This window comes from Oryzias latipes, chromosome 20, assembly GCF_053564925.1.
Source record: "Oryzias latipes strain Hd-rR chromosome 20, Olatipes_Hd-rR_3.1".
Taxonomy (NCBI): Eukaryota; Metazoa; Chordata; class Actinopteri; order Beloniformes; family Adrianichthyidae; genus Oryzias; species Oryzias latipes.
In genome coordinates, this window is record NC_136256.1 from 2,957,734 (window position 1) to 2,984,118 (window position 26,385).

Sequence of the window (26,385 nt, forward strand, 5' to 3'; positions counted from 1 at the left end):
CCATTCTCGTCGTTTTTTCTTGTCCATTCTGGAGCTCCAAGCTATTGTTAATACGACAGCAGCCTGGGGGGGGGGGGGGGGGGGGGGGGGGGGGGGGCTGTAATCTGTTGCCTTAAGGGACAAAGACTTTTGCATATAGCATGAAAAAAATTCAAGCAATGATGATAATTGCTATCACTGTCCCTAAGGATGAGAACAATAGAACTCATTCAATTTCCACTACAATGTCTAGATGAGTGTCAGCTATGTCTGATAACTTGGCCAATTAGCTGGACCGGGATCTTGCAAAGTGCAGGTGGTTAACGTCCAGTGTGATGAGCCTGTGGACGGCAACAGTACAGCATAGCTTTTGGTTTCCACAAGAGAAGAACTCCTGACACATCTGCCCTAACAGACATCTACAAGAGGAGTTGAAATGTATAACACGGTGAAGGAGTTTTTGTGCAGAAAAAGGTACAATTAGAAAAGCTGGTAGCAGTGACTGCAGATGGGACTCCTGCTATGATCAATAGACAAACAGGTTTCATCACTCACTGTAAAGCTGACCCAGACTTTCCAAAATGTCTGCATTACTGCTGCGTCATTCACCAGCAGGCCTTATGTGCAGAAGTGATTGGCTCTGGACATATAATGACTCTTATTCTGAAAATCGTAAACAACCTCAGCTGCAAAGCTAAACAGCACAGGATTTTTAAGGTGCTATTGGAGGAGATGTCTGTTGAATATGGTGAATATGAACATTGTGAATCTGAACTTGCATTCTTGACTGACATTACTGGAAAACTAAACCACTTGATCTGCGAGCTGCAAGACAATGGCAAAACTATTTTTTTTTGACCAGCCTGCCTGAGCCAGTGTTTTTCTTGTGGGGATCTTTTCTGCCAGGGCTTGTCAGCTTGGTCAGTGGATGTTGCTGCAGTTGTCTACCTTGCTGGGACAGCTGGAGTTAAACACAGCAGCTCACGGCTCTGAAGTGGAGCCCGTTGCTGTCCCAGTCTGGATGGGCACTGTGGCGATGTTCCAATGGCCAGGCTGGCTCCTGGTATAAAGAGATTCCCAAATACCATTTCCTAACCGCAGAGCCAAGGATGTGTTTACATGTTTAGGTCAAAAATGTGATGGACAGCTTCATGTTGTCTAAACATGCCACCCTGTTATTAATCCAGTTGATATGGTTCTCCATCTGTGTCTAGGTGATAGAAAAGCATTTTTTTTTATATTTAGAGCTCTAAGCAAACAAACAGTTGTCTATATAAAAGAGCTTTTACAATTGTGCACTTTTAGCAGGTCTCTGAGTTCATGTGACCAATGTATGGTGGATTTTCACAGACCTTGTTTAAAACTGAAGGTGAGAGAGACTTAGAGAAATGGCTTCATTGTTCTGGAGTTCTTTGTTTCATCCACAGAAGAGTAGAATTGGTGATTGATTTTGAAAAGCTGCTGAAAAAAGTATCTTTTTCAAATTGCAATTTCTAACTTGGGTTTTACATTTTGTGTTCCATTTTTTGTGCTTTAATTGGGAAGCATTTGTTATTTGTTTGGTGTTTTTAAGGTTCTGCAAATATACACATCATTTTTTAGAGACATTTGTTATCAGTTGTGTTTGTTGATTTGTAGTTTAATTTCATTGGATGTATAGATGTCGTGTGGGGGGGAGGCTCGAGAGCAGGTAGGACCCAGGCGCAGAGACGGGAGGCAAACGGGTTCAGGGCAAGTGGGTTTATTTAACTAACAAAAAGTGCTGCAGAGCAGGATGACAAAACTAAAAACAAAAACTTACTGTGGCATGGCAAGGGACATGGACGCCAGACAAGAAGACGTGATCAACATGAGCAGAAGTTAATGGACCAGCACAGGAGGAAGGCAGAGACAAGACTTATATACAGACAGGGCAGACAAGACACAGGTGAACACGATTAGGGCAGATGGGGACCAAAGGAAGTAAAACTCAAGAAACATGACAAGACAGGAAACCTTTCAAAATAAAACAGGAAACAGAACCAAACAAGACAGAACAAGAACTAAAGCGAAAAAAAAGACAACAAACTGAAACCATGACAATAGAAAGGAAAAGAAGTTCAAACATTGATTATAAAAAAGGATATAAGAGATAAAAAAAAAAGAAAAAGGAAAAGAAAAAAGATAAAATATTGATTTAATTGCATTTTGAATGAATAAAAAACAATGATTAATAGAATCAGAAATCAGAAAAAGTTTTATTGCCAGGTTCAGTAGAGCGCACTTTACAAAACGAGGAATTTGACTTGGTGTATAGTGCAATTAAGAATAAGTTAAAAATTAAGTTAACAACAACAACACACTATATACAGTAGAGTAAGGTGAATTAAAGTGGGAGCACAGATGGGCTGGGATGGTGGGGCCTGTAAGTGGCACCGACAGTCCTTTGGTGGGCGGGGGTGGGGGGGGGGAGGGGGGGGTCACCTGGGGGAGTTGGGGTACTGTTCAGCAGGCTGACTGCAGTGGGGAAGAAGCTGTTCTTGTGGCGCGAGGTCCTGGTCCTGATGGACCGGAGCCTCTTGCCAGGAGGGAGGGGCCGAAAGAGATTATGTCCTGGATGAGAGGGGTTGGCTACAATCAACAAGGATTTTTTATAAATCATCTGTTACACTTTTAAGTCTGAAAAAAATATGGAAGGCAGCAAACACAGATCCCTACCGTTTTTAATTTTTTTGTGCTGATATTTGAAAGATAAGTTATGCAAAAAAATAGGTGTTTGCAGTTTTGCCTAAAAAGACGTTTTCGGACCTTTTTGGATCAAATGTTGTCTAAAAGTTCACCTGTAACTTCAATCATTCTGAATTTTTTTAGGAAAACTAAACCACTTCAACTGTGATCTGCAAGGCAATGGTAAAACTATATTTTTTATGGAACAGCCTGCAGTGTTTCTTGTGGGGATCTTTTCTGCCAGGGCTTGCCGGCTTGGTCGGTGGTTGTTGCTGTTACCAATCCAGTTGATATGGTTCTCCATCTGTGTCTAAGTGATATAATCAGAATCAGAATCGTTTATTGTCATTGTACATGGGGATACAATGAAATTGCAGCAGCCTTGGAGTGAAGGAGTTACATAAAATAAAAATAAAAATAGAATAGAAAAAGAAATACTGTATTTACAACTCTTAACAAAAAATGAACAATATGGACAGAAACTGTTAAATATTAAATATTTGTGAATAAAATAGAATGGAATTACATGAGTTGCTGTGAGCACAGCTTAATAAATATCAAGTTATTGCACAGTGACCCGGTTAGACAGTCAGGATATTGCACGCATTGTAGTAAAATTAGAGTGAGGTGTGGTTGGTGGACGTATGTGCATTCCGTATGATAATTGCCTGTGGAAAAAAGCTGTTTCTTAGTCTGTTTGTCCTGGTTCAGATGGACCTGTACCTCCTTCCAGAGGGCAGCAGTTCAAACAGAGGGAAAGCAGAATGGGTGGAGTTAGTGGTGATGCTAGTCACTCTGCTGAGGCAGCGAGACTGGTAAATGTCCTTCAGTGAGGGGAGGGGGCAGCCGATGATCCTCTGCGCTGTCTTTACCACTCTCTGGAGACTCTGCCGTTCTGCTTCAGTGCAGTGGGAAAACCACACTGTGATGCCATAGGACAGAATGCTCTCAATGGTTGAGCGGTAGAACGTTACCAGCAGCTCCTGGCTGACGTCGTTCCTCCTAAGTTTTCTCAGGAAGTGCAGGCGTTGCTGGGCCTTCCTGATGACAGTCATGGTGTTGTTAGACCATGTGAGGTCAGCAGAGATGGTGGTGCCCAGGAGGGTGAAGCTGTGGACCCTCTCCACACAGTTTCCATCGATGTAGAGTGGGGGTGGATCTGTTCTGTTTTTTCTGAAGTCCAGGATGATCTCCTTGGTCTTGGTGGTGTTCAGGATGAGGTTATTAGCCTGACACCACCTTGAGAGTTTCAGGACTTCGTCTCTGTAGGCCGTCTCGTCGTCCCCAGAGATCAGCCCCACCACAGTAGTGTCGTCTGCAAACTTCACCACGGTGTTGCTGGTGTGGGCTGGTCTGCAGTCTGCTGTGTACAGTGTATACAGCAGAGGACTCAGCACACATCCCTGTGTGGAGCCTGTGCTCAGCGTCCGGGTGGAGGAGAGGTGGGGGTCAAGTTTGACTGTCTGTGGTCTGTTTGTCAGGAAGTCCTTGATCCACGAGCAGGTGAGTGGGTGGAGTCCTAGTTCAGACAGTTTGTTGACCAGAATGTCAGGAATGATTGTGTTAAAGGCTGAGCTATAGTCCACAAAGAGCATCCTGGCGTAGGTGTCTCTGTGTTCCAGGTGGCTCAGCGCAGTGTGGAGGGTGATGGAAATGGCATCATCCGTTGATCTGTTTGCTTTGTAAGCAAACTGGTGGGGGACGAAGATTGGAGGGAGGGAGTCTTTGATGTGTCCCAGGAGCAGCCGCTCCAGACACTTTGTGATGACAGCAGTGAGTGCAACTGGGCGGAAGTCCGTGAGGAAGGCTGTGGATGAGGACTTTTTGGGTATCGGGATGATAGTGGATGACTTCAGGCAAGCAGGGATGAAAGCCTGAGCTAGCGACAGGTTGAAGATTTTTGTGAAGACCTGGGAGAGTTGATCGGCGCAGGCCCGCCGAACCTTTCCGGGAACTCCATCAGGTCCCGCCGCTTTCCTGGGGTTTACCCTGCTGAACATCCGTGCCATCCGTGCCACGTCCATAAATGCATTGTTTTTATATTTAGAGCTCTAAGCAACCAAACAGTTGTCTATATAAAAGAGCTTTTACAATTGTGCACTTTTAGCAGGCTGAAAAAATTATCTTTTTAAAATTGCCATTTCAAATTTGGGTTTTAAATTTTGTGTTCCATTTTTCTGTGCTTGTATTGGAAGGATTTGTTATTATTTTGTTTAAAAGTGCTACATATTGTATATACACATAATTTATTTAGAGAAATTTGCTATACGTTGTGTTTTTTGGTTTTGTAGTTTAATTTCATTGGATTTATATTAAGGAAAAGAAGTTGCAGCATTGATTAAAAAAGGATAAAAGAGACATTTACTGTCTAAGTCTTATAGTACATCTGTAGAACTGTACTGAGAGTTGGGTTTTGTTTTGGAGCACATTCATATGTTTTGTTTGTAAAAAAAAAAGATAAAATATTAGGTTAATTGCATTTTACATGACTAGAAAAGCAATGATTATTCATAAAAATCTATGAAAGACATACAAAACAAATGAAAAAGCAGTCTGCCCTCCCTCTTGTGTCTAAACTCTTGTCACCTCACTTCTGGGTTAGTTAGCATATGAACTGGCAGCTGGTGTGTGTGTGTGTGTGGGGGGGGGGGGGGGTGAAATTTGACTCCAGCAACAGGGATGATTGAGGAGCAGGCTGCAGCATGAGGAAAAGACTTAAGCATGTAAGAGGAAATGACATCCTACAGTTGACCAGTTCATTTTATATCTGTAAAGAATATTCAAGAAGCATTTAGACATGTTTAGCTATATGCGTGTGAAACTTGGTGTGGATATTTGAAGCATAAGTAATTTTAAAACACACTTGTTTGGAGTCCAGACGGAAAAAGCACAGGTTTTGGGATGAATCAGGATTTTTTTAAAATCATCTGTTTCACCTGGACTTCTGAAAAAAATATGGAAGGCAGCAAACACAGATCCCTACATTTAAAAAAATAAATGGTGTTGATATATGATGATTAAGTTATGAAAAAAAATAGGTGTTTGTAGTTTTGCCTAAAAAGACGTTTTCGGACCTTTTTGGATGTAATGCTCTCTAAGATGTCACCTGTAACTTCAATCATTCTGAATTTTTTTAGGAAGCAGTGGCACATAAATGCCTATGAAAGTTGAATTCTTGGTGCTGATAACCTAAACAGAATTTATGCTAAAAATCTTTGTTCAGTCCAAAATTTCATTAAAAAAATCAAGTGATGAAGTTTCTCGTAGACCCTATAGTGTTACATATCAAAGCTGGAGGTTATTAAAGGCATCTAATTCTGAAATCTCAGCTTCCTGAGACAAACGGCTGATTTATAATAAATTTCTATTATTTGGGTGCACATAATCGACCACTTCCTGTTACGCAGGCACCGTCAGGTGTACACCCATGAAACTTTACATGATGAGAGAGGACCCTTCTGAGTATCTCCAGTTTTAATTTCATGCACATCGGACAAAGCAAAGAGAAAATACAGGGCAGAATGTGCCCAATGCAATAACTAGGTGGCGCTATAGAGCTCGTCCAAGATTGTCATATCCATGGGTTCAGAATAGAAGCTTCATCATATCCATTGAATTTCAGTGAGATTGGACAAGGAATGTGCACGTGAGAGCAACTTTTGTGTGCATGGCGAGATGCCCAACTTTGCCGCTCTGTCACGACCACACCCCCGCATTGAAAGTTATGGTTTTTTGTCAGAGTAAACTTGAATGGCTTTTCAACAGGTGGATGTCATTTTCAGGTGTGTCGGCTCATCCTACTCGGAGTAGTGATGCTCCAAGTAAAACATGTCATTTCCTCTTGCCAGCAGGTGGCGCTACACTTTTTCCAGATTTTTTCACTGCAGATGTGTTCAGAGTCAGACTACAATCATGCACATCAATTTTGGATCAGATTGGATTATGCATGGCTGAGTAATGGCCATTTTTCTTTTCATGGCGTGTTTTCGAAACGACCTCCAATTTTGACGCGCCGCCATGGTCACAAACATCCATAAAAACTTAAAAGCTTTGCAATTTAACATCGGACATGTGTCTAGTTTACAAAACCAAAGTTTGGAGTCATTACTCTCAAATCTCTAGGAGGAGTTCGTTCTAGAGCGAGGCCTGCGAATGACCAAAATACAGCAAAAATGACATATTGTCATCAAAATATCAGACTTCCTGTGCGACTGACAGCTTGGTCCCAAGAGACTTTTTTGTAGGTTTCTATCCGATGAACATGCCCTGTTAAAATCAGGTTTGTACTATAAAGCATATGGAGGTGCTCGCGAAAACAAATTTTGCAGGTGGCGCTATCGAGCCATTTTTGTTTACCTATGCCGTTCTCCTATAAAATATGAAATTTTTCGCGACTCCTGATGTGTATACAAAATTTGGTGAGTTTTGGGGTATGTTAAAGGCCTCAAAAAGGCGACTCTTCCGTCGGAAGAAAAAGAATAATAATAATAATAATAATAACTCTAACAGATACAATAGGGTCCTTGCACTCCGTGCTCGGGCCCTAATAAACCTAACAGATACAATAGGGTCCTTGCACTCCGTGCTCGGGCCCTAATAAACATTCGAATTACAATAGGGTCCTTGCACTCCGTGCTCGGGCCCTAATAATAAACCTAACAGATACAATAGGGTCCTTGCACTCCGTGCTCGGGCCCTAAATATTGTGTTTACACTAATCTAGTCAATATATCAGTGGAGTTTCTGAACTTGATTGCCTGCAGTGATGTTTTCAGTCCAGCAGGAGTCAGTATTGAGTGACACAGTATCAACACAGTATTAACATAGTTTAGGCCAGGGGTCGGGAACCTTTTTTGCCGAGAGAGCCATAAACGCCACATATTTTTAAATGTAATTTTGAAAGAGCCATACAATAATGTAGTGTCCCTTTCCCACACTGAGGCTCGGAGACTTAACCTCTTTTAAGGTTCTTTATTCTGGTTACTGCAGACCGCAACAAACGCCGTTCAATTAATTCAGCAACTTCTGAATCTCTCCAGCGAGATGAGAGCGCTTCTCCCAACTTTATATTCACCTGCTCCCGCTCCAGCCCTCCCATTTCCCTTATTTGGCCCATAGCTGAACCCCATTGGTCCAAATTACCTAACAACAGGCTGAGCGACAGAACTGAGGGCCAATCAGATCTCTGCTTGATGCGTTCCAGAACTCCAGAACTTATAAGGCGACCCAACAGCCAAGTTAAACTCTGTCCGCGACAATATGTTTAAAACTAAATATACAAATGAATGTGTGCATTTGATGTAATTTCAACATTTTTAAAGTACAATAAGTCTGTGGATTCTTTTTAATAACATTGTTATGCTGTTGCTAATAAATGATGAGTATTTCTCGTGGTAGTTTTGCTGATGGTCTAGTCTGGTTGATACGTGGTGAGTTTCTGCTTCATGCAGGCGTTGAGACTTTAAACGTGATCGTAGGTCTGAATGTTCTATAGATGTGAGACAGACTGATCACATGCAGACGGGGAGCCAAACACACACTCACACGCTGCAGTGAGTGACGGGCAGCGGGTTTTACGTTTTTACTATCCCTGCGCGATTCACCTGCTGCCGGTCCCCCCACCCTCTGCTTTCTTCCTCACACATCCCGTCTCCGCAACTGCGCGCTCTTTCTCAGAGACGGGAGCGCGCAGTTTTAGCCACGGCAATTCACAGGTTTTCAGCTGGCACAAACTCTGTGAAATAATAGATAATAGTAAACTGAAAGTGCTGGCGCAGATTTCTCTCTCTAAGCACCGCTACTACTGCGCGCCTCTGGCATCGCATCGCGCCGAGGACTGGTCTAATGAAAAAAAAAAGTATAATTAAAGATTTGTCTGCGAGCCACATGTGACCATCAAAAGAGCCATATATGGCTCGCGAGCCATAGGTTCCCGACCCCTGATTTAGAGGCTTGTTATACTCCGCCTCTAAATGCTTAAGGTTCAGTCTAGCTAAAATTACTATCAAAACCTACGATCCCTCGTGGATCTCAAGTTCTTCTTTTGCAGTATCCAGACGCCCTTGGCTAATTAAAATTTCAGTAGTCTGTGCTTTGTTGTCCACCTATTTGAGAACCACTAATATCAAATACAAGAATCAAATCCAGCCGAGCTGCAATCCATTGCTACGTGGGATGTTGACCTTCCTCATCTACAAATCTCCTTGGTCCTTGGTTACTCTTCCCATCACCTGCTCCTCGATGACTTTCGGAAGGTGCGTCCCTCTGGAACTGTCAAAGGTTACTTCTCTTACCATTGGTGTATATGAAATTGGTGTTAAGATATCGCGCAGGTTCTATATTTCGCTATCAATACACTGTTGGAATTTGTGATTCTGGTGGTTTCAATGGTGCGATAATTCCTTAACTATCTACTAAATTTAACTTTCTCGGATTTGTTCTTTAAAAGCACTGTTATTCCATTTATCTCAAGCATTTTAAAACTGATCAGTTTCTGGGTTATTTATATATTCTTTGCCGAGACGAATACTGGTTTTGTCTTTATCTATGCACTGCATCATGAGCCTGGGAACCCCTACTCCCCGGTCTGCTTCTCCGTTTCCGGCGAATGATGTCACCCCTGCATTCCTTGATCTGGTGCTGCAACGATGACGGCTCGACGTACCTTTTGCTGCACTGAAAGTGATGGGGCGGTGGACCTCCTCTGCATTCCAATGACACTTCTGATTTGAATCAATCAACATGTCATCAGCAGAATTAATGTATTATAGATGTTAAAAGAAAATTATTTGTCCGGTGGAAGCCTCAAAATTTAGGATGTTCTAAGTTTGTATTATATTATGCGATGGAGCTCGATTTGGTTTCTTAAGCTCATTTATTAGTATGCCCAATGAAGCATCGAATTATGGCCGTTGAGCTTGTTCTTCGTACTTAGATGGAAACTTCGAATAAATGGATTTTCTGAGCTCATATCATTGGTATGCCAAATGGAGAAACATTATGGCAGTTAAGCTCGTTCATGGTCCTGTAGTTGGAAGCTTCGAATTAATGGATGTTACTTAAGCTCGTATAAATAGTATGCCAAATGGAAGAACGTTTATAGCCTTTAAGCTCGTTCTTAGTTTTGATGGAAGCCACGAATAATGGATGTTACTTAAGCATGTCATAGCATGCCTTTAGAAGCTTTGGATTGGATGTTAAGCAGTGTCATCATACGGGTTGTTCATGGCGGTTCATATTATAGTTCCTTACAGCGTTTTTGCGGATGTGGGCTTATGTTCTTAAAAAAAAAAAAGTATGAGTGATTTTCTATGTTGGTTCCCCTTTTATTTCTTTCCCTCTCTTTTTCATATAATATGTTCCCCAGTGCGGGGGTCGGCAACCCGCGGCTCAGGAGCTGATGCGGCTCTTTAGCGATATTTAGATATTAGTGCCAGTAGCTGCGATTGTTCCATGGATTTTTTTTAACAGTAAAATATCTTCTGCCCTGTGGTTTGGGGTTAAAAAAGACTACTACCAACGTATTCCCTGCGTGCCGTAAAAGGCGACTAAAAGGGACGGAGCGAGAGGACTGGGAATCCTCTCCCCTGTAACTATACTCCTAAAAACGGACAGTGCAGAGTTGGGAAGGGGAGGTTACCTCCCCAAACCCTTAAGATTGGGTCGTTGAATGTGCGGGGGTGTAGCACGGATGGAAGCAAAAGAGATCTGATTGGAAGGATGTTTGGAAGGAGGGGAATGAGTGTGTTAGCACTGAGTGAGACAAAGATAAAAGGGAAGGGTGAGTGTGTGTTTGGAAGTGTGAGTGGGAGAATGTCTGGTGTAGAGAGCAGGACAGCAAGACAAGGTGTGGCTTTGCTGGTGAGCTGTGAGATGAGACAATGTGTGGTTGAATGGAAGGAGGTTTCACCAAGACCGATGTGGGTGAAAGTGAAATTTCTGAAGGAGTTGTGGGCGTTCGTGAGTGCATATGGTCCTGGCAGTGAGAGGAATGAAGAGGAGAGAGTGACCGTATGGAATGACTTGGATGAGTGCTTGCAAGGATTTGGAGCAAATGTGAATGTAGTGCTGAAGGGAGATCTGAATGCTAGAGTGGGTTATGAGAAAACTGAGGGTGTTGTTGGCGTGAATGGTGTTCCTGGAAAGAATGATAATGGTGAGAGACTGATAGGAACGTGCACTGAAAGAGAGATGGTGATTGGGAATACATGGTTCAGAAAGAAAGAGATCCATAAGTATACGTGGGTGAGGCAGAGTGGTGGAAGAGCGATTGATAAAGCACTGATGGATTATGTGGTGGTTTCAAAGGTTGCATGTAGTACATTGCTGGATGTAAGTGTGAGGAGGGGAGAGAGTGGAGGTATGTCTGATCACTATTTGGTGGAAGGAAGGTTGCGTGTGGGTATGCTACGGGTGAGATCGAGAAAGAGTGGGGATGCAAGAGAAGTTCTGAGAGTGAGTGTTTTGAAGAACAGAGAGAAAATGTGTGAGTATCCGAAGGAATTAGGTGGCAAGTGGAATATGGTGAAGGAGCAAATGGTTGTTGGAGTGGAGGAAGAATGGCAACAGTTCAAGAGTGCAGTGGTTGGATGTGCAGAGGAAGTGTGTGGTGACCCATTTCATTTAGATTTGCTTAATGTGACCTCTGTATTTGAACTTCTTGCTCAACTAACCAACTTGGAGGAGATGTCCCTAGGACTCTGAATTTTATCTCAACGATAGTGATTGATGAGGGATGGCTGGTGAGCGTCAAGGGATTTTGTCCCATGAGGTGTCCATAATCAGAAATTCATGGATGATGCTGAGGTGTGAACCGTTGTATATGAAGCAGTAAACAGTTGCTTCTGCAAAGTTCAGACAATCTACACAACCTGCAGATTGCTCTATTGCAGCTGCTGTATGAGGACTAACCAGTGGAGGAAAGAGGTCTAGATGTCAAACTTCAAGTTAAGTTCTCCTTGAGTTCTCCTCTTACGGTTTGTTTATCCGAAAGCTTGTTTCAAATAAACCACGTCCAGCAGCACTTTCCCCAATTGCTTCTATTGAAGAGAGATCCACCATTAACTCTGATCATTAAATGTGAGGCAAAAAACAATTTTTGTATTGCTTAAAGACCCACCCCAATGAAAATGGTAGTTATTTTGCTGTTCTTGTAGCCTTTTTCCCATGATGAAGGACATGTTTAAAAGATTCAAATTGTATTTCTTTATTTAGGATGAATCAAGGACAAATGAAAAAAATGCAGTTTGAAATAGCTCTTTTTTGATGCAACATGTGAAATGGACAGACCAGTTTTTCTGCTCTGCTCCATTCTGATCATCCACTGTCAGACAAATAGATCCATGAACGTCTTTGTTTTCCTCGTCTGAGCTGGAATCTGGATCAGAACTGTACGGCTGGATAGGCCTGATATTGCTGCCATTTTTGTTGGACTGCTGATGTTAGCTTGGGACTTTTAGCTAGGGGGAGAGAGTGTAAACAAAGGGATGATGGGAAATCAGCAGAGCCTTAGTTCCATATCAACCGCCCCATCCACAACTCAAAAGGAAATTTCTGATGATCTCCTGCTGCTCTGCAAAACCTTTGTCCTAGAAAACGATGCAGGCTTTTTACATTTTTTTATGCTAAAAACTATATAATCATAATTTAAAGACAATAGGTAATGATTTTTAAACAGATCAAAAATTGATTGGAGAGAGACTTTATTAAAAAAAAAATATTCCTAAAAAACACATTGATTGATTGATTGATTGATTGATTGATTGATTGATTGATTGATTGATCGATTGATTGATTTCAAGCATCCTAGTTAGAATAATAAAAAATTCACACTGATTTATCAAAGTCATTACAGAAATTATGAAATGCATAGATACATAGGAAAACATGAAAAAAAACAAAGACACACTTAAATCAGATTTGATTAATCTAACATAGTGATAATTAACTAAAGTTAAGGTGAGTTTGATTTATTGCTTGAAAAGGAGCGGGTGAGTTAATACAATCCCACCCCTACTGAGTTAATTCATTTTATAGTTTTACAAAGTTTTTGTAATTTGTTCTGATCCAATAGATTCTTTTCAAGTTACAAAATCAAGTGCCTAGTAATGATTGATTTTCTTCAGAAAACATCCATCCATGATTTCAGTAAACAGTAAAATGAATCACACAACATGTAACATATAAGAATACTCACTGCATAAAATCAGGTTAAAATTTCATTAAATCCAGATATCATTGTTTCACATTGCAGATCCAGTTATCAAGAAACAATATCGAGTGCTGATTAATTATCCTTAGAATTCTTACATATTTTTAGTAAACAATAATGATTCACACTTTAGTTAACATATATGTAAAAATCATTGATTATCATCTCTATCAAGCAATAAAGTTAGCAAGACAGACAACTAACTATTTGAAATCAAAGGCAACATTGTCATTGATGGTAAAATGTGACAGATTCTGTGTTGTCCATCCTAGAGACATTTGAAGGACAAAGATCTTTTCTACTGTCTAGCTCAGGGGTGTCAAACATACGGCCCGCGGGCCATATCCGGCTCACTAGGTGGTTAATTCCACTCCACACATGAAGAGTAAAAATCATAAGGATGTTTAAAAAAGAAAGCAATTTTGTAGTCCATTCCTGTGGCGAGTTATGATTTCTTTTAAGAAATAACCGAAATGCGCAATTCTGCCACTAGGGGGAGCAAAGGAAAAGCAGAATAGGTGAAACGGCATATATTTGCACCTGCTAAAAGTGAAACATAACAGCTCTGCGTCTGGGTAAGATGCACTTTGGTTCCCTATGAGCCTTACCGCTGTTATTTTGCTATAAGGATGATCAGTAGTGACACCCTAATGACCAAAATGTTGTCAAAAAGTGAAGTGGAATGAAGAGCTTTCCAGGAAAGGACTTTTTTTTCCACAAAGCTGAATTCAAAACCTGAATGCTTGGTATGTCATCAACAGGTCACAGTGTTCAAAGAATACAACATTCAGCACCACAATGACACTCACCATAAAGAAAAGTTTCACCATCTGCAGTTGAGAAAAGAGATTTACCAACCGTTAGCTGGATGGAAAAAAAACCGTCTGCATTCACTGCAGCCTTGACTTCAGTGATGGAGCAGTGACAGCTACTTTTTTGTAAACACATTGATGCAAACATCCAAACCCTTTTCAGAGGTAAACTTGTGCCCCAAAAAGAAGTGGACCCTTGCCAACATGAGTCTGTCAAAGATTACGATCCCAGATCCAACATCTCTGAGGAGACTTGGACGCCAAATGAAGGAATCCTGTCATTTATTGCATTTTCAGTTGCTATTTATGAAAACACCAACATCACAGAAATTTACATTTTATATTTATTAGAGATGTTAAAGAGACCGTCACAGCTGAGTTTCTTAAGTTGATGGACACAACAACAGCTGATGACATTGTCAGCTCTCTAGTTACTTTACTTGATGATGCTGGAGTAATCTGGTCACGGTATGACAGTCTGGTCACTGATGGCGCCCCATTAAAGGTCAGGAAGAAGGCATGTGTTGCCACAAAATTCAAGCAGAAACCAGGAAAAGACTTGTGGACATTCATCGTGTTTTGCACACTTGAATAACAGTAAATGTGTTTCTGCACAGGATTTTAATCCTGATATTGATGGACGGGTGAAGTTTCAGGAGAGAAAGAAGGTTAAATTCTTATGTTCACAAATGTTATCAGGTTTAATTTAGTTGAATTTTTAATGGTTTGGTTATTTAGCCAAAATAACAAAACTAGCATTCTTAGCATGTTTAGCATCTTAAGCAATGTGATTATCTGAGTCAGTTGATCGCAATGTTAGCACCTTTAGCCACATTAACATAATTATCATAGTTAGCATAATTAGTATATGCATCTTTTACTAGCTTTTTATTTATTTTTTTTTTTTTTAACTTGTCCTGTCCAACAGCTGGGCAGACAGATGAGAGCTGAGGGCCTCTTGGGTTGGACATATTTTACTTTAACAAGAGGGGTTATTAATCTTCAGACAAACCAAAGGTATGTCTGAATAAACCCCTTTTGTAATTGAGGCCAAACTTTATTAATTCCAAACATGTCTGAAAATCTTTGGTGTTGGACCGGACGGAAAAGGAAAGAGGGGAAGAAGAGAGAGGGACGTAAGAGAGAGGGGGGGTAGGGGGTGATAATAGGAGGGGAAGGGGGATAAGACCATGAAGCAGCATAAAGCAACAAGTTTACTGGTTGTTAATCATTATGGTAAGGTTCAAATGTAAAAAAAAAACAAAAAAAAGGGCGGAGCCTGTCCACACACACACTCAAATGTTATAAACACACCTGTTAGTTGCAAAAATGTCCACCTGTCGACATGTACACAAAACAGATAGTGTTCACACGCATACTTATGCCTTAAAACCAACTAGTGTGAAATATTTCAGTCATTCAGTCTGTTGAGCTAACACCTGTGCTCAGGTGAGTGTTTATGTTCTTCTAAAATGGATGGTGGAACGTGAAAAGAAGGAGGGAGAGTGCCCAGCCATCCCCACCCAAAGACCCCCACCGCACCAGCAGCGGCAGCCGGATTCCCCCCAACGCCACACGGGAACCGGCAGGGAACAACCGCCGCCCGGGCGACCAAGCCCGCCACCCAGGCCAGGGCCAGCAGGGCCGCCGCAAGGCCCCCAGAGCCAGAGAGCAGGGAGGCACGGAGGGAAAGAGGGCGCCGCCCCAGCCCAACCAGGAGAGCAGCCCCCCCGCCGCGCCGGGAGAACCCAACGCAGGGCCCCACCGGAGAAGGACGCCCACAGCCCCAGACGAGCACCCCACCACCACCCAGGAGTTCCGGGCATCCCCCCGCCCCAACCCCAGGTACGGGCCAGGACCCCCCAAGGGAGACCCACTCCGCACTCCAGGCAGCCATCCGCCCGGCCCACGGTTGGTCCAGGGAGGAGCGAGGCAGGGGCCCTCCGCCCCCGCCCAGAAGGGGGGAACCCCGGGGAAAAAAGAGGGCCCACAAGGGGTGTTGTAAATATGGCCCGACCAGGCTCGGCCACAGTTGGAAATTTGGCGGGGCCCAGCACTCAGGAGCAAGGACCAGAACCCACCCCCCAGGGACACGAACACCCCCGGCTCAGATGTAATGTGAACCCCCCCTAAAAAAAAACCCCCGCTTTTACTAGCTTTGATAAAAGTTGGGCGGTGGCACTGCATAGAGGTGGGCAGCGATACCACGGCGGTGGTGCCTAGAGGCGAGCGACGGGGGCGGGGGCCATACAACGGCTTTACTTCTTGTAATTTTTGCTGTTTAAATCCCTTTTTTTTTTTTTTTACAAAAAAACTGACTATTTGAGACAGAGTGTTGCATGTTGTCATGGTAACAGGTGAGCCGGCAGAAACCTTAAACCAGAAGTTTACTTTTCCGATTTGTCTGAAACTGACGTCGATCTCTTCGTTTACCCCAGTCGACCAAAACATAAAATGGTTGCTATGGAGATAAAATGAACAGAAAAGCCACCATTTTGAAAAAAGTGGATTTTCTATCAACTCATCACATGTAGCTTATACCAATGGAGCAATGTGTTTTTCTGAGTCAGTTGATGATGCTGATCGCAATGCTAGACCATTTTAGCCAAAATAGCAAAACTAGCATTCTTAGCATGTTTAGCATCTTAAGCAATGTGATTATCTGAGTCAGTTGATCGCAATGTTAGCACCTTTAGCCACATTAACATAATTATCATAGTTAGCATAATTAGTATATGCAGCTTTTACTAGCTTTGATAAAAGTTGGGCGGTGGCACTGCATAGAGGTGGGCAGCGATACCACGGCGGTGGTGCCTAGAGGCGAGCGACGGGGGCGGGGGCCATACAACGGCTTTAATTCTTGTAATTTTTGCTGTTTAAATCCCTTTTTTTTTTACAAAAAACTGACTATTTGAGACAGAGTGTTGCATGTTGTCATGGTAACAGGTGAGCCGGCAGAAACCTGCTGTTTTTGTCCAGGTGATAAAGCTAAAGGTTGTTTTAAAGAGGCCAGCGCAGTGATAGACATTTAAAATTTCTGACCAAAACTTCTTTTTCAGGTGAGCATTTTACTGTGGGTTGTCACTTTTTAATGCACACCCAGCAGCCAATCAGAATCGAGTATTCACCCGGACCATGGCACAAACTTTTAATTCTATAACTTTTTTTTTCTAAATCTTATTAAGCTCAATCTTCTCCTGAAGAAAAGACTGGGATGCAACAAGTTTAAATCTTTGAATTCTGTTAATTTATTATTTGCATTAAAATAAAAATCAAACACCTTTAGTTTATCTGGAAGACAAGAACCGCCATGTGTGCAAAGATTTTTTCCGGTCTTTTTTTCAAGATAATTATTCATTAGGTCTCTTAAAACTAGTTTGTCATTGGAAATATATGTTTCTTATTACTTTTCAAATGACAAATGGCTAATATAAAAGTTTGTTTCTGATCAACAACTTTCGTACAATTTCCACGAGTTTGACCAGAACCAAGTAATCAGTGGGATGCCTGTCAGCATAGAGGATCTCTGCAGATTCTTGTGTGGTCGTAGTGTTTTTAATGTTTCTGATAAAATAAAGAGCATTATCTTTTTCAAAGTTATGTAAAGTAACTGAAGCTCTGAACTCACAACTGAGTTTCTTAAGTTGATGGACACAACAACAGCTGATGACATAGTCAGCTCTCTAGTTACTGTGCTGGATGATGCTGGAGTAATCTGGTCACGTGATGACAGTCTGGTCACTGATGGCGCCCCATTAAAGGTCAGGAAGAAGGCATGTGTTGCCACAAAATTCAAGCAGAAACCAGGAAAAGACTTGTGGACACTCATCGTGTTTTGCACACTTGAATAACAGTAAATGTGTTTCTGCACAGGATTTTAATCCTGATATTGATGGACGGGTGAAGTTTCAGGAGAGAAAGGAGGTTAAATTCTTATGTTCACAAATGTTATCAGGTTTAATTTAGTTGAATTTTTAATGGTTTGGTTATTTACATTTAAGGCACGGTGTTTCGTTTTTTTTCTGTAGCCCCTTGTGAGTTTATTATTGGGATTGCTTCAGTATCAGATATCAAATATTCAGTCTGTATAAAATTGAATAGACCAACTTTTTTTGAAGTCAAGAGATCCATTGGCCCCAAGTGATTAGGCTACTATGTTGGTTGAGGCATTTTTTTCCAACTGAGTAAAAAAACTAAAATAAAGCTGTTATTTTGCCTTTACGTTACTGGTCTGGTCCACTTGAGATCAGACGGGCTGAATGTGGCCCCTGAACCAAAATGAGTTTGACACCCCTGGTCTAGCTGTTGTAATAAACTGTAGAATAACGTCAGTCCGCCTATGTACTGAATTTCTGTTGTTCCAGTTATCAACTGGTCTTGCCCAATATGCCTACCCAATAGTATAGAACATTTAGGCAATGTGACCGGAAGCTGTGTTAAGGTGAACATGATCACTTTATAATAGACACCCAGCAGCCAATTAGAATCAAGCCTTCATCTGGACAATGTTATAACAAAATAAAAAGAAAGTTCAAAATTCACAAATGTTGTTGTGTCGGTTATGCTGATGGAAACACAGATGAAGCAATAGTTTCACAACGTTGTTTCTGCTTGTTGTTGCCGATGGTTCCTAATTTCTTTGGAGTCCATAGTGTGGAATTCTCAATTTCTTTTTAACTTTTTGCTTCACATGGGATCCTGTTGCTGAAAAACATGAAACAGGCGAAATGAAAGATCATGAAGTTTAACAGAAACATGAACCAAAACATTTCTTCACTTCCATTAAAACATGAATCCATCCATCCATCCATCCATCCATCCATCCATCCATCCATCCACCCATCCATCCATCCACCCACCCACCCATCCATCCATCCATCCATCCATCCATCCATCCATCCATCCACCCATCCTCCCACCCATCAATCCATCCATCCATCCATCCATCCATCCATCCATCCATCCATCCATCCATCCATCCATCCACCCATCCATCCATCCACCCATCCATCCATCCACCCACCCACCCATCCATCCATCCATCCATCCACCCATCCATCCATCCATCCATCCATCCATCCATCCATCCATCCATCCATCCATCCTCAGAACCTGTTGTATCCCTAGGCACTTTAATGTTTGGAGTTGGGTCATCTAGACCAGTGTTTTTCAACCTTTTTTGAGCCACGGCTCACTTTAACCTTGACAAAAATCCCGTGGCACACCAGTATCCCAAAAAAAAAAAGCAGAAACTCATAGTCTGTATTGATCCACCCCCCCCCGGCAATCTGACGTGCATTTTTGTGATGATTGTGGCAGAAAAAGCAGGAAGTTGCAGATGTTTTTTCTAAAAGATGTAATAAAAGTTAAGTTACATACAAACTGTATGTTCGTTGTGTTTTCAATCCGTGTAACTTTCAAGGACGACTCATTGTACGCTGAGGCGCTGTCCCTTTCAGGCCAATGCATCATGGGAGATGTAGTGCGAAAACTGCGAAAAAACGGCAGAAAGACTAGCGTTTCTGAGCTTCATGTTTTTGTTCACTTGTTCCACGGTCTGATACCGGATTCTGTGGAAAGCTACACCGCTAAAGACGAGCTTTAGCTGGTGTTTTTGTCGGAACTGACTGAGTTATGAGCTAAATTGGAACAAGGAAGTGGAGACTTTAACCACTTCTGATTGGTCAGACTGATGACATGTGATTAAGCCTTCAAGAATGATTGGTGGAGTCGTGGAGACAGTAAAAGCTGCGGGACTTTTCAGAAAACATATATAGCTGCAGCTAAATCGCGTTACCGTCATTCTTATAAAAATGTCTTTAATAGAATCAAATAAACACAAAGAAAAAAGTATTTTATGATCGTTTATATTCCTAACTACTCAGTGTTTTATCAGGACCTGTTTGGATGAACAAAGAGCTGATTTCCTGGAGATGGTAATTGTTTTGAGATCAGTGAATGAGGGCAATTTTCCACGGCACACTTGACCATCTCCCACGGCACACTAGTGTGCCGCGGCACACTGGTTGAAAAACACTGATCTAGACCCACTAGACAGTGTACTGAACCTTTTTTCTTCAATGATTTGTGATCTTCACTGGTGTCCATGGATTACATGAAATCTTTCCACCTTTATCCACCTTTGTCATGGTAGGGCGAACACGTCAATGGAAGGGTGGGGTCATCTAAGATAGCACAGGGGTTACGAGTCACAGGGTTGCTTGAGTCAAACCAGCTGCTGTTGGGCAGAGTACACCCTGAACAGATCACCACAGCCACACTCAAGTTAACAACACACACACACACACGCACACACACACATGGATGTAAATTCTCAGCTGGGATGTTCATCTCTGAGCTCATTTCTAAATGTCAGAAAGACTCTGCACACAATAAAGAAACTAATCATCTTCTGGTTGCTCTTCATCAACTGACCTTCATGTCATCCTCACACAGAGCAGTCCTAAATGTACAAACTCTCACCTCCTCAACTTTATTTTGAAAATCACAGATGTACAGCAACTTCCTCCACAACTAAACAACAGGATTTGAAGAACTTTACCTTTTTTTCTTCTGCTGCAAATCACCAGGACGATTAGAACAGCAGCGATCACAACAAGTGAAGCCACTGCGACGATGCTGCTGATGATGATGATGATTACAAGAGAATTGTCTGAAACAAAAAAAAGTTATTTAGTTCAAAAAGGAGATTTTTTTCTTTAAATCTGTAAAACATGAAAGAACATTTAGAGGAAAGTTGACAGAAAATCTTCTGCAGCTAAACGTTGCCGTCTTTGGTAACTTCTTACTCAGCATCATGTTTTCATGTGAACTCAATCTAAATGTTGCTGCAAGTTTCAAAGTAAAACACAATCACAAAGACGGGACGAGTTCTGACAGACTTCATGTTGATCACGTTTGGATGTCTGGAACATGGGAGCAATTTCTCTGATCTGTGACAGAAAAACTAGTTTCTCACTTGATTCCTCAGCTGGACTCAGAGAGACTTGAGTGATGTTGGTCTCCTCATCCTTGCTGACTTCACATGTGTATGTTCCCTCATGATCTGCAGATAAGTGCTGCAGTGTGAGTCTGCCTGACTCTGATACATCCTTCACATGCTGCTTCCACTCCTCTGACACTCTCTGCTCATCATCCTCTTTCTTGGTCACAATCATCTGATTCTGATTGAAGCTCCAAACCAGACTGAAGCCTTTGAGGGAGGAGTCTGAGGCAGAGCAGGAGATGGTTGCTTCTCCAGAGATGATCTTCACTGAAGCTGGACAATAGAAACATAGAAACAGTTCATCATGAAATAAAACATCAAGTCCAAATGTCTGACAGCCTGAAGCAAAGACACTGAGATGTTTGCACACAGCCTCCTGCCTCCATATTGACATGAATGACACTTTGAAAGACTTGAAAGAAATCATTTCAGAGCTGAATCCTCCATAGTCTGCTGGATCCTGGAGGATCCTGTAGGTCTGCATGCAGAAACAGTCCCACAGTGACAAAGAACATCAAGGTCTTTGATTCTGAAAGTTCTGCCATGATCAGACAGAGATTTCTCCAGATGAACTGGAACACTCACGTCCTCTCCTCCATGAAGCTCTCCTCTGGTTTGATGGAGTGCTGATGGTGCAGATGTAGTCCAGGTCATCTTCACCGTCTGAAAGAGTCAGAGAGCTGCTGATGTTGTAAAGAAGTTCTTCAGTCTTCTGGACTCTGGTTGTGTTCTGGAAGGTTCTGCTGGATGGAGGACTGATGGACCAGCTGAGATCAGGTTGAGGATAGATCCCACCTGAGCTGCAGATGATCTGGTTTTCCGTCTGCTTCATGTTGATCTTCTGAGGTGGAGCTGCAACAAGTGGAAAAAGTAGAATTTCAGCTTCCAGCAGTGTAGAATCAGTGTTTGTGTGGAAAAGTCAATCCTCTCTTCCTGCTGCTAGAATTCCAGCTTTAAGCAGGTTCAGGATGAACTGATCCTCAGCAGGTGTGTCCTCCTCTAATCCACACTCTCACTAATCTGCAGCTCTGCTTGAAATCTTTCTTCATTTCCTTCAACATTGGAGCTGAACCTCCTTCAATTCTGCAGAATCTCTCACTTGTTGTTCATTTCTTTTGGGACATTTTCAGCCTTAATGACAGATTTCTCTGATAAATTTCCAGCTGTAAAGTCAACAAATGTCTGCATTTTCCCATTTCCTGTCCTTCCTTCATCTCTTCTGGTTCAGCTTTAAGAGCTTTCACATCTTTCTGTTCTTGCAGTCGTCTCTGCTTCAACAAAGAAAACCTTTTAGTGACTCCAAGATTTGGAGGATTTCAAGAAGCTTTTAGTTTTCTCTGCTCAGTCTGCTGCCCCTGCGACCCGGTCCCGGATAAGCGGAGGAAGATGGATGGATGGATGGATTTTAGTTTCAGAGACACAGAACATTTGTTTATCAGAGAATGGGACAGATTCAGGAGAATCAGGAACTTTGGATCATGAACTACTGTCTAAACTCTGAATTCAAGTTCATTTCATGACTTACTGTGGAACATTCAGCTTTAAGAATGCCTGATGGACTGAATGGGAGAAACTGAGCTAAAACATTTGGACTTTCTCCAGTTTTCTGGGTTTCTCGTACCGTAAACCTTCATGTTGATGTAGAATTCTCCTGTTTCAGTGATGGTGCTGGTGTAACATCGATATCTTCCTTCATCCTGAACCATCACTCCTGTCAGCTGCAGGGAGGCGTTTCCTTTGGAGATCTGATCCTGGAACAGAGACATTCTTCCTCTAAACCTCTGGTGCTGGTATTGCAGTTGGTCCTTGTTGTCATAGTAGGAGTTAACCCAAGTCATTTTTGGTCCCAGCTTAAACCAGTGAATAACAGGATCATCTCCAGGTGTAAACCTGCAGGGTAAAATGCAGCTCTGTCCAAACTTACAGGAGACCTCTGCATCTGTGAACATCAGAGACAGATGTGTAAATGTTGAACTGCAGAGAAACACTTTTTCTCATAGGATGAGACTTAATGAAGGACATTCTTCACTTTTAGTACGTTTTACTTTTTCTTTGAATAAGAGATATGCGATTAAAAACTTTATTGGTTGGTAATAAGGACAGATTCATGTTTGAACAGCCTTTATATTCATATCAGACATTAATTTTGTTGTAAATCTGAAAAAAGGAGGCTCATTTCAATCTTTTCATGGTTTTTGATACTTTTGTCAAATAATAAATTTACTGAAGATAATAACGGCCACGTCTGTTCATATTTTTTAAAACTTGTTTTCTTTATATAGAGACTTAATTTGTTTCCACAAGAAAACAAACAAAAAAATTAGGACGTCAGAATACAATTTCTTATTTGGATATCAATACACGAACCTAAATGACAAACAGGATCATCGCTAACTGATGAGCTCATGAGTTAACTCTCTAGCACAGGGGTGTCAAACTCATTTTGGTTTGGGGGCCACATTCAGCTTGTCTGATCTAAGGTAACGTAAAAGCAAAATAACAGCTTTGTTTTGAAGCTCAGAAACGCTAGTCTTTCTGCCGTTTTTTTCGCAGATTTCGCACTACATCTCCCATGATGCATTGGCTTGAAAGGGACAGCGCCTCAGCGTACAATGAGTCGTCCTTGTTACACGTCTTGAAAACACACCCAACATACAGTTTGTGTGTAAGTTAACTTTTATTACATCTTTTAGAAAAAACATCTGCAACTTTCGGGGGGGGGGGGGGGGGGGGGTAGATCAATACAGACTATGAGTCTCTGCTTTTTTTTTTTTGGGGATGCTGGTGTGCCACGGGATTTTTGTCAAGGTTAAAGTGTGCCGTGGCTCAAAAAAGGTTGAAAAACACTGGTCTAGATGACCCAACTCCAAATATTAAAGTGCCTAGGGATACAACAGGTTCTGAGGATGGATGGATGGATGGATGGATGGATGGATGGATGGATGGATGGATGGATGGATGGATGGATGGGTGGGTGGGTGGGTGGGTGGGTGGATGGATGGATGGATGGATGGATGGATGGGTGGGTGGGTGGGTGGGTGGGTGGAAGGATGGATGGATGGGTGGGTGGGTGGGTGGGTGGGTGGGTGGGTGGGTGGGTGGGTGGATGGATGGATGGATGGATGGATGGATGGGTGGGTGGGTGGGTGGATGGATGGATGGATGGATGGATGGATGGATGGGTGGGTGGGTGGGTGGGTGGGTGGGTGGATGGATGGATGGATGGATGGATGGATGGATGGATGGAAGGATGGATGGGTGGGTGGGTGGGTGGGTGGGTGGGTGGGTGGGTGGATGGATGGATGGATGGATGGGTGGGTGGATGGATGGATGGATGGATGGATGGGTGGGTGGGTGGGTGGGTGGGTGGGTGGATGGATGGATGGATGGATGGATGGATGGGTGGATGGATGGGTGGGTGGGTGGGTGGGTGGATGGATGGATGGATGGATGGATGGGTGGGTGGGTGGGTGGGTGGATGGATGGATGGGTGGATGGATGGGTGGATTGATGGGTGGGTGGATGGATGGATGGGTGGGTGGGTGGATGGATGGGTGGGTGGGTGGGTGGATGGATGGATGGATGGATGGATGGATGGATGGATGGATGGATGGATGGGTGGGAGGGTGGGTGGGTGGATGGATGGATGGGTGGATGGATGGATGGATGGATGGATGGATGGATGGATGGATGGATGGATGGATGGGTGGGTGGATGGATGGATGGGTGGATGGATGGATGGATGGATGGATGGATGGGTGGGTGGATGGATGGATGGATGGATGGATGGATTCATGTTTTAATGGAAGTGAAGAAATGTTTTGTTCATGTTTCTGTTAAACTTCATGATCTTTCATTTCGCCTGTTTCATGTTTTTCAGCAACAGGATCCCATGTGAAGCAAAAAGTTAAAAAGAAATTGAGAATTCCACACTATGGACTCCAAAGAAATTAGGAACCATCGGCAACAACAAGCAGAAACAACGTTGTGAAACTATTGCTTCATCTGTGTTTCCATCAGCATAACCGACACAACAACATTTGTGAATTTTGAACTTTCTTTTTATTTTGTTATAACATTGTCCAGATGAAGGCTTGATTCTAATTGGCTGCTGGGTGTCTATTATAAAGTGATCATGTTCACCTTAACACAGCTTCCGGTCACATTGCCTAAATGTTCTATACTATTGGGTAGGCATATTGGGCAAGACCAGTTGATAACTGGAACAACAGAAATTCAGTACATAGGCGGACTGACGTTATTCTACAGTTTATTACAACAGCTAGACCAGGGGTGTCAAACTCATTTTGGTTCAGGGGCCACATTCAGCCCGTCTGATCTCAAGTGGACCAGACCAGTGACGTAAAGGCAAAATAACAGCTTTATTTTAGTTTTTTTACTCAGTTGGAAAAAAATGCCTCAACCAACATAGTAGCCTAATCACTTGGGGCCAATGGATCTCTTGACTTCAAAAAAAGTTGGTCTATTCAATTTTATAAAGACTGAATATTTGATATCTGATACTGAAGCAATCCCAATAATAAACTCACAAGGGGCTACAGAAAAAAAACGAAACACCGTGCCTTAAATGTAAATAACCAAACCATTAAAAATTCAACTAAATAAACCTGATAACATTTGTGAACATAAGAATTTAACCTCCTTTCTCTCCTGAAACTTCACCCGTCCAACAATATCAGGATTAAAATCCTGTGCAGAAACACATTTACTGTTATTCAAGTGTGCAAAACACGATGAATGTCCACAAGTCTTTTCCTGGTTTCTGCTTGAATTTTGTGGCAACACATGCCTTCTTCCTGACCTTTAATGGGGCGCCATCAGTGACCAGACTGTCATCACGTGACCAGATTACTCCAGCATCATCCAGCACAGTAACTAGAGAGCTGACTATGTCATCAGCTGTTGTTGTGTCCATCAACTTAAGAAACTCAGTTGTGAGTTCAGAGCTTCAGTTACTTTACATAACTTTGAAAAAGATAATGCTCTTTATTTTATCAGAAACATTAAAAACACTACGACCACACAAGAATCTGCAGAGATCCTCTATGCTGACAGGCATCCCACTGATTACTTGGTTCTGGTCAAACTCGTGGAAATTGTACGAAAGTTGTTGATCAGAAACAAACTTTTATATTAGCCATTTGTCATTTGAAAAGTAATAAGAAACATATATTTCCAATGACAAACTAGTTTTAAGAGACCTAATGAATAATTATCTTGAAAAAAAGACCGGAAAAAATCTTTGCACACATGGCGGTTCTTGTCTTCCAGATAAACTAAAGGTGTTTGATTTTTATTTTAATGCAAATAATAAATTAACAGAATTCAAAGATTTAAACTTGTTGCATCCCAGTCTTTTCTTCAGGAGAAGATTGAGCTTAATAAGATTTAGAAAAAAAAAGTTATAGAATTAAAAGTTTGTGCCATGGTCCGGGTGAATACTCGATTCTGATTGGCTGCTGGGTGTGCATTAAAAAGTGACAACCCACAGTAAAATGCTCACCTGAAAAAGAAGTTTTGGTCAGAAATTTTAAATGTCTATCACTGCGCTGGCCTCTTTAAAACAACCTTTAGCTTTATCACCTGGACAAAAACAGCAGGTTTCTGCCGGCTCACCTGTTACCATGACAACATGCAACACTCTGTCTCAA

The 26,385-nt window shown here is 42.1% G+C and overlaps 1 protein-coding gene across 3 annotated transcripts in view; it reads right to left on the reverse strand.

The window, feature by feature from the left end:
* Positions 1–22,723, reverse strand: part of LOC105353823 (CD276 antigen) — a 127,570-nt gene extending 104,847 nt beyond the window's left edge. For 2 of the 3 annotated variants that reach the window (XM_078938809.1, XM_078938810.1), the window contains exons 1-2: positions 22,335–22,722; positions 21,299–21,565 (exon numbers count right to left, since the gene is read on the reverse strand). In XM_078938809.1, the coding sequence (XP_078794935.1) occupies positions 21,299–21,565; positions 22,335–22,662 (595 nt within the window). In that variant the 5' untranslated portion in view covers positions 22,663–22,722. Of the gene's footprint in view, positions 1–21,298; positions 21,566–22,334 lie in introns of all 3 variants that reach the window. The other variant, XM_078938808.1, reaches the window with a different exon arrangement.
* Between the last annotated feature and the right edge of the window lie 3,662 nt (positions 22,724–26,385).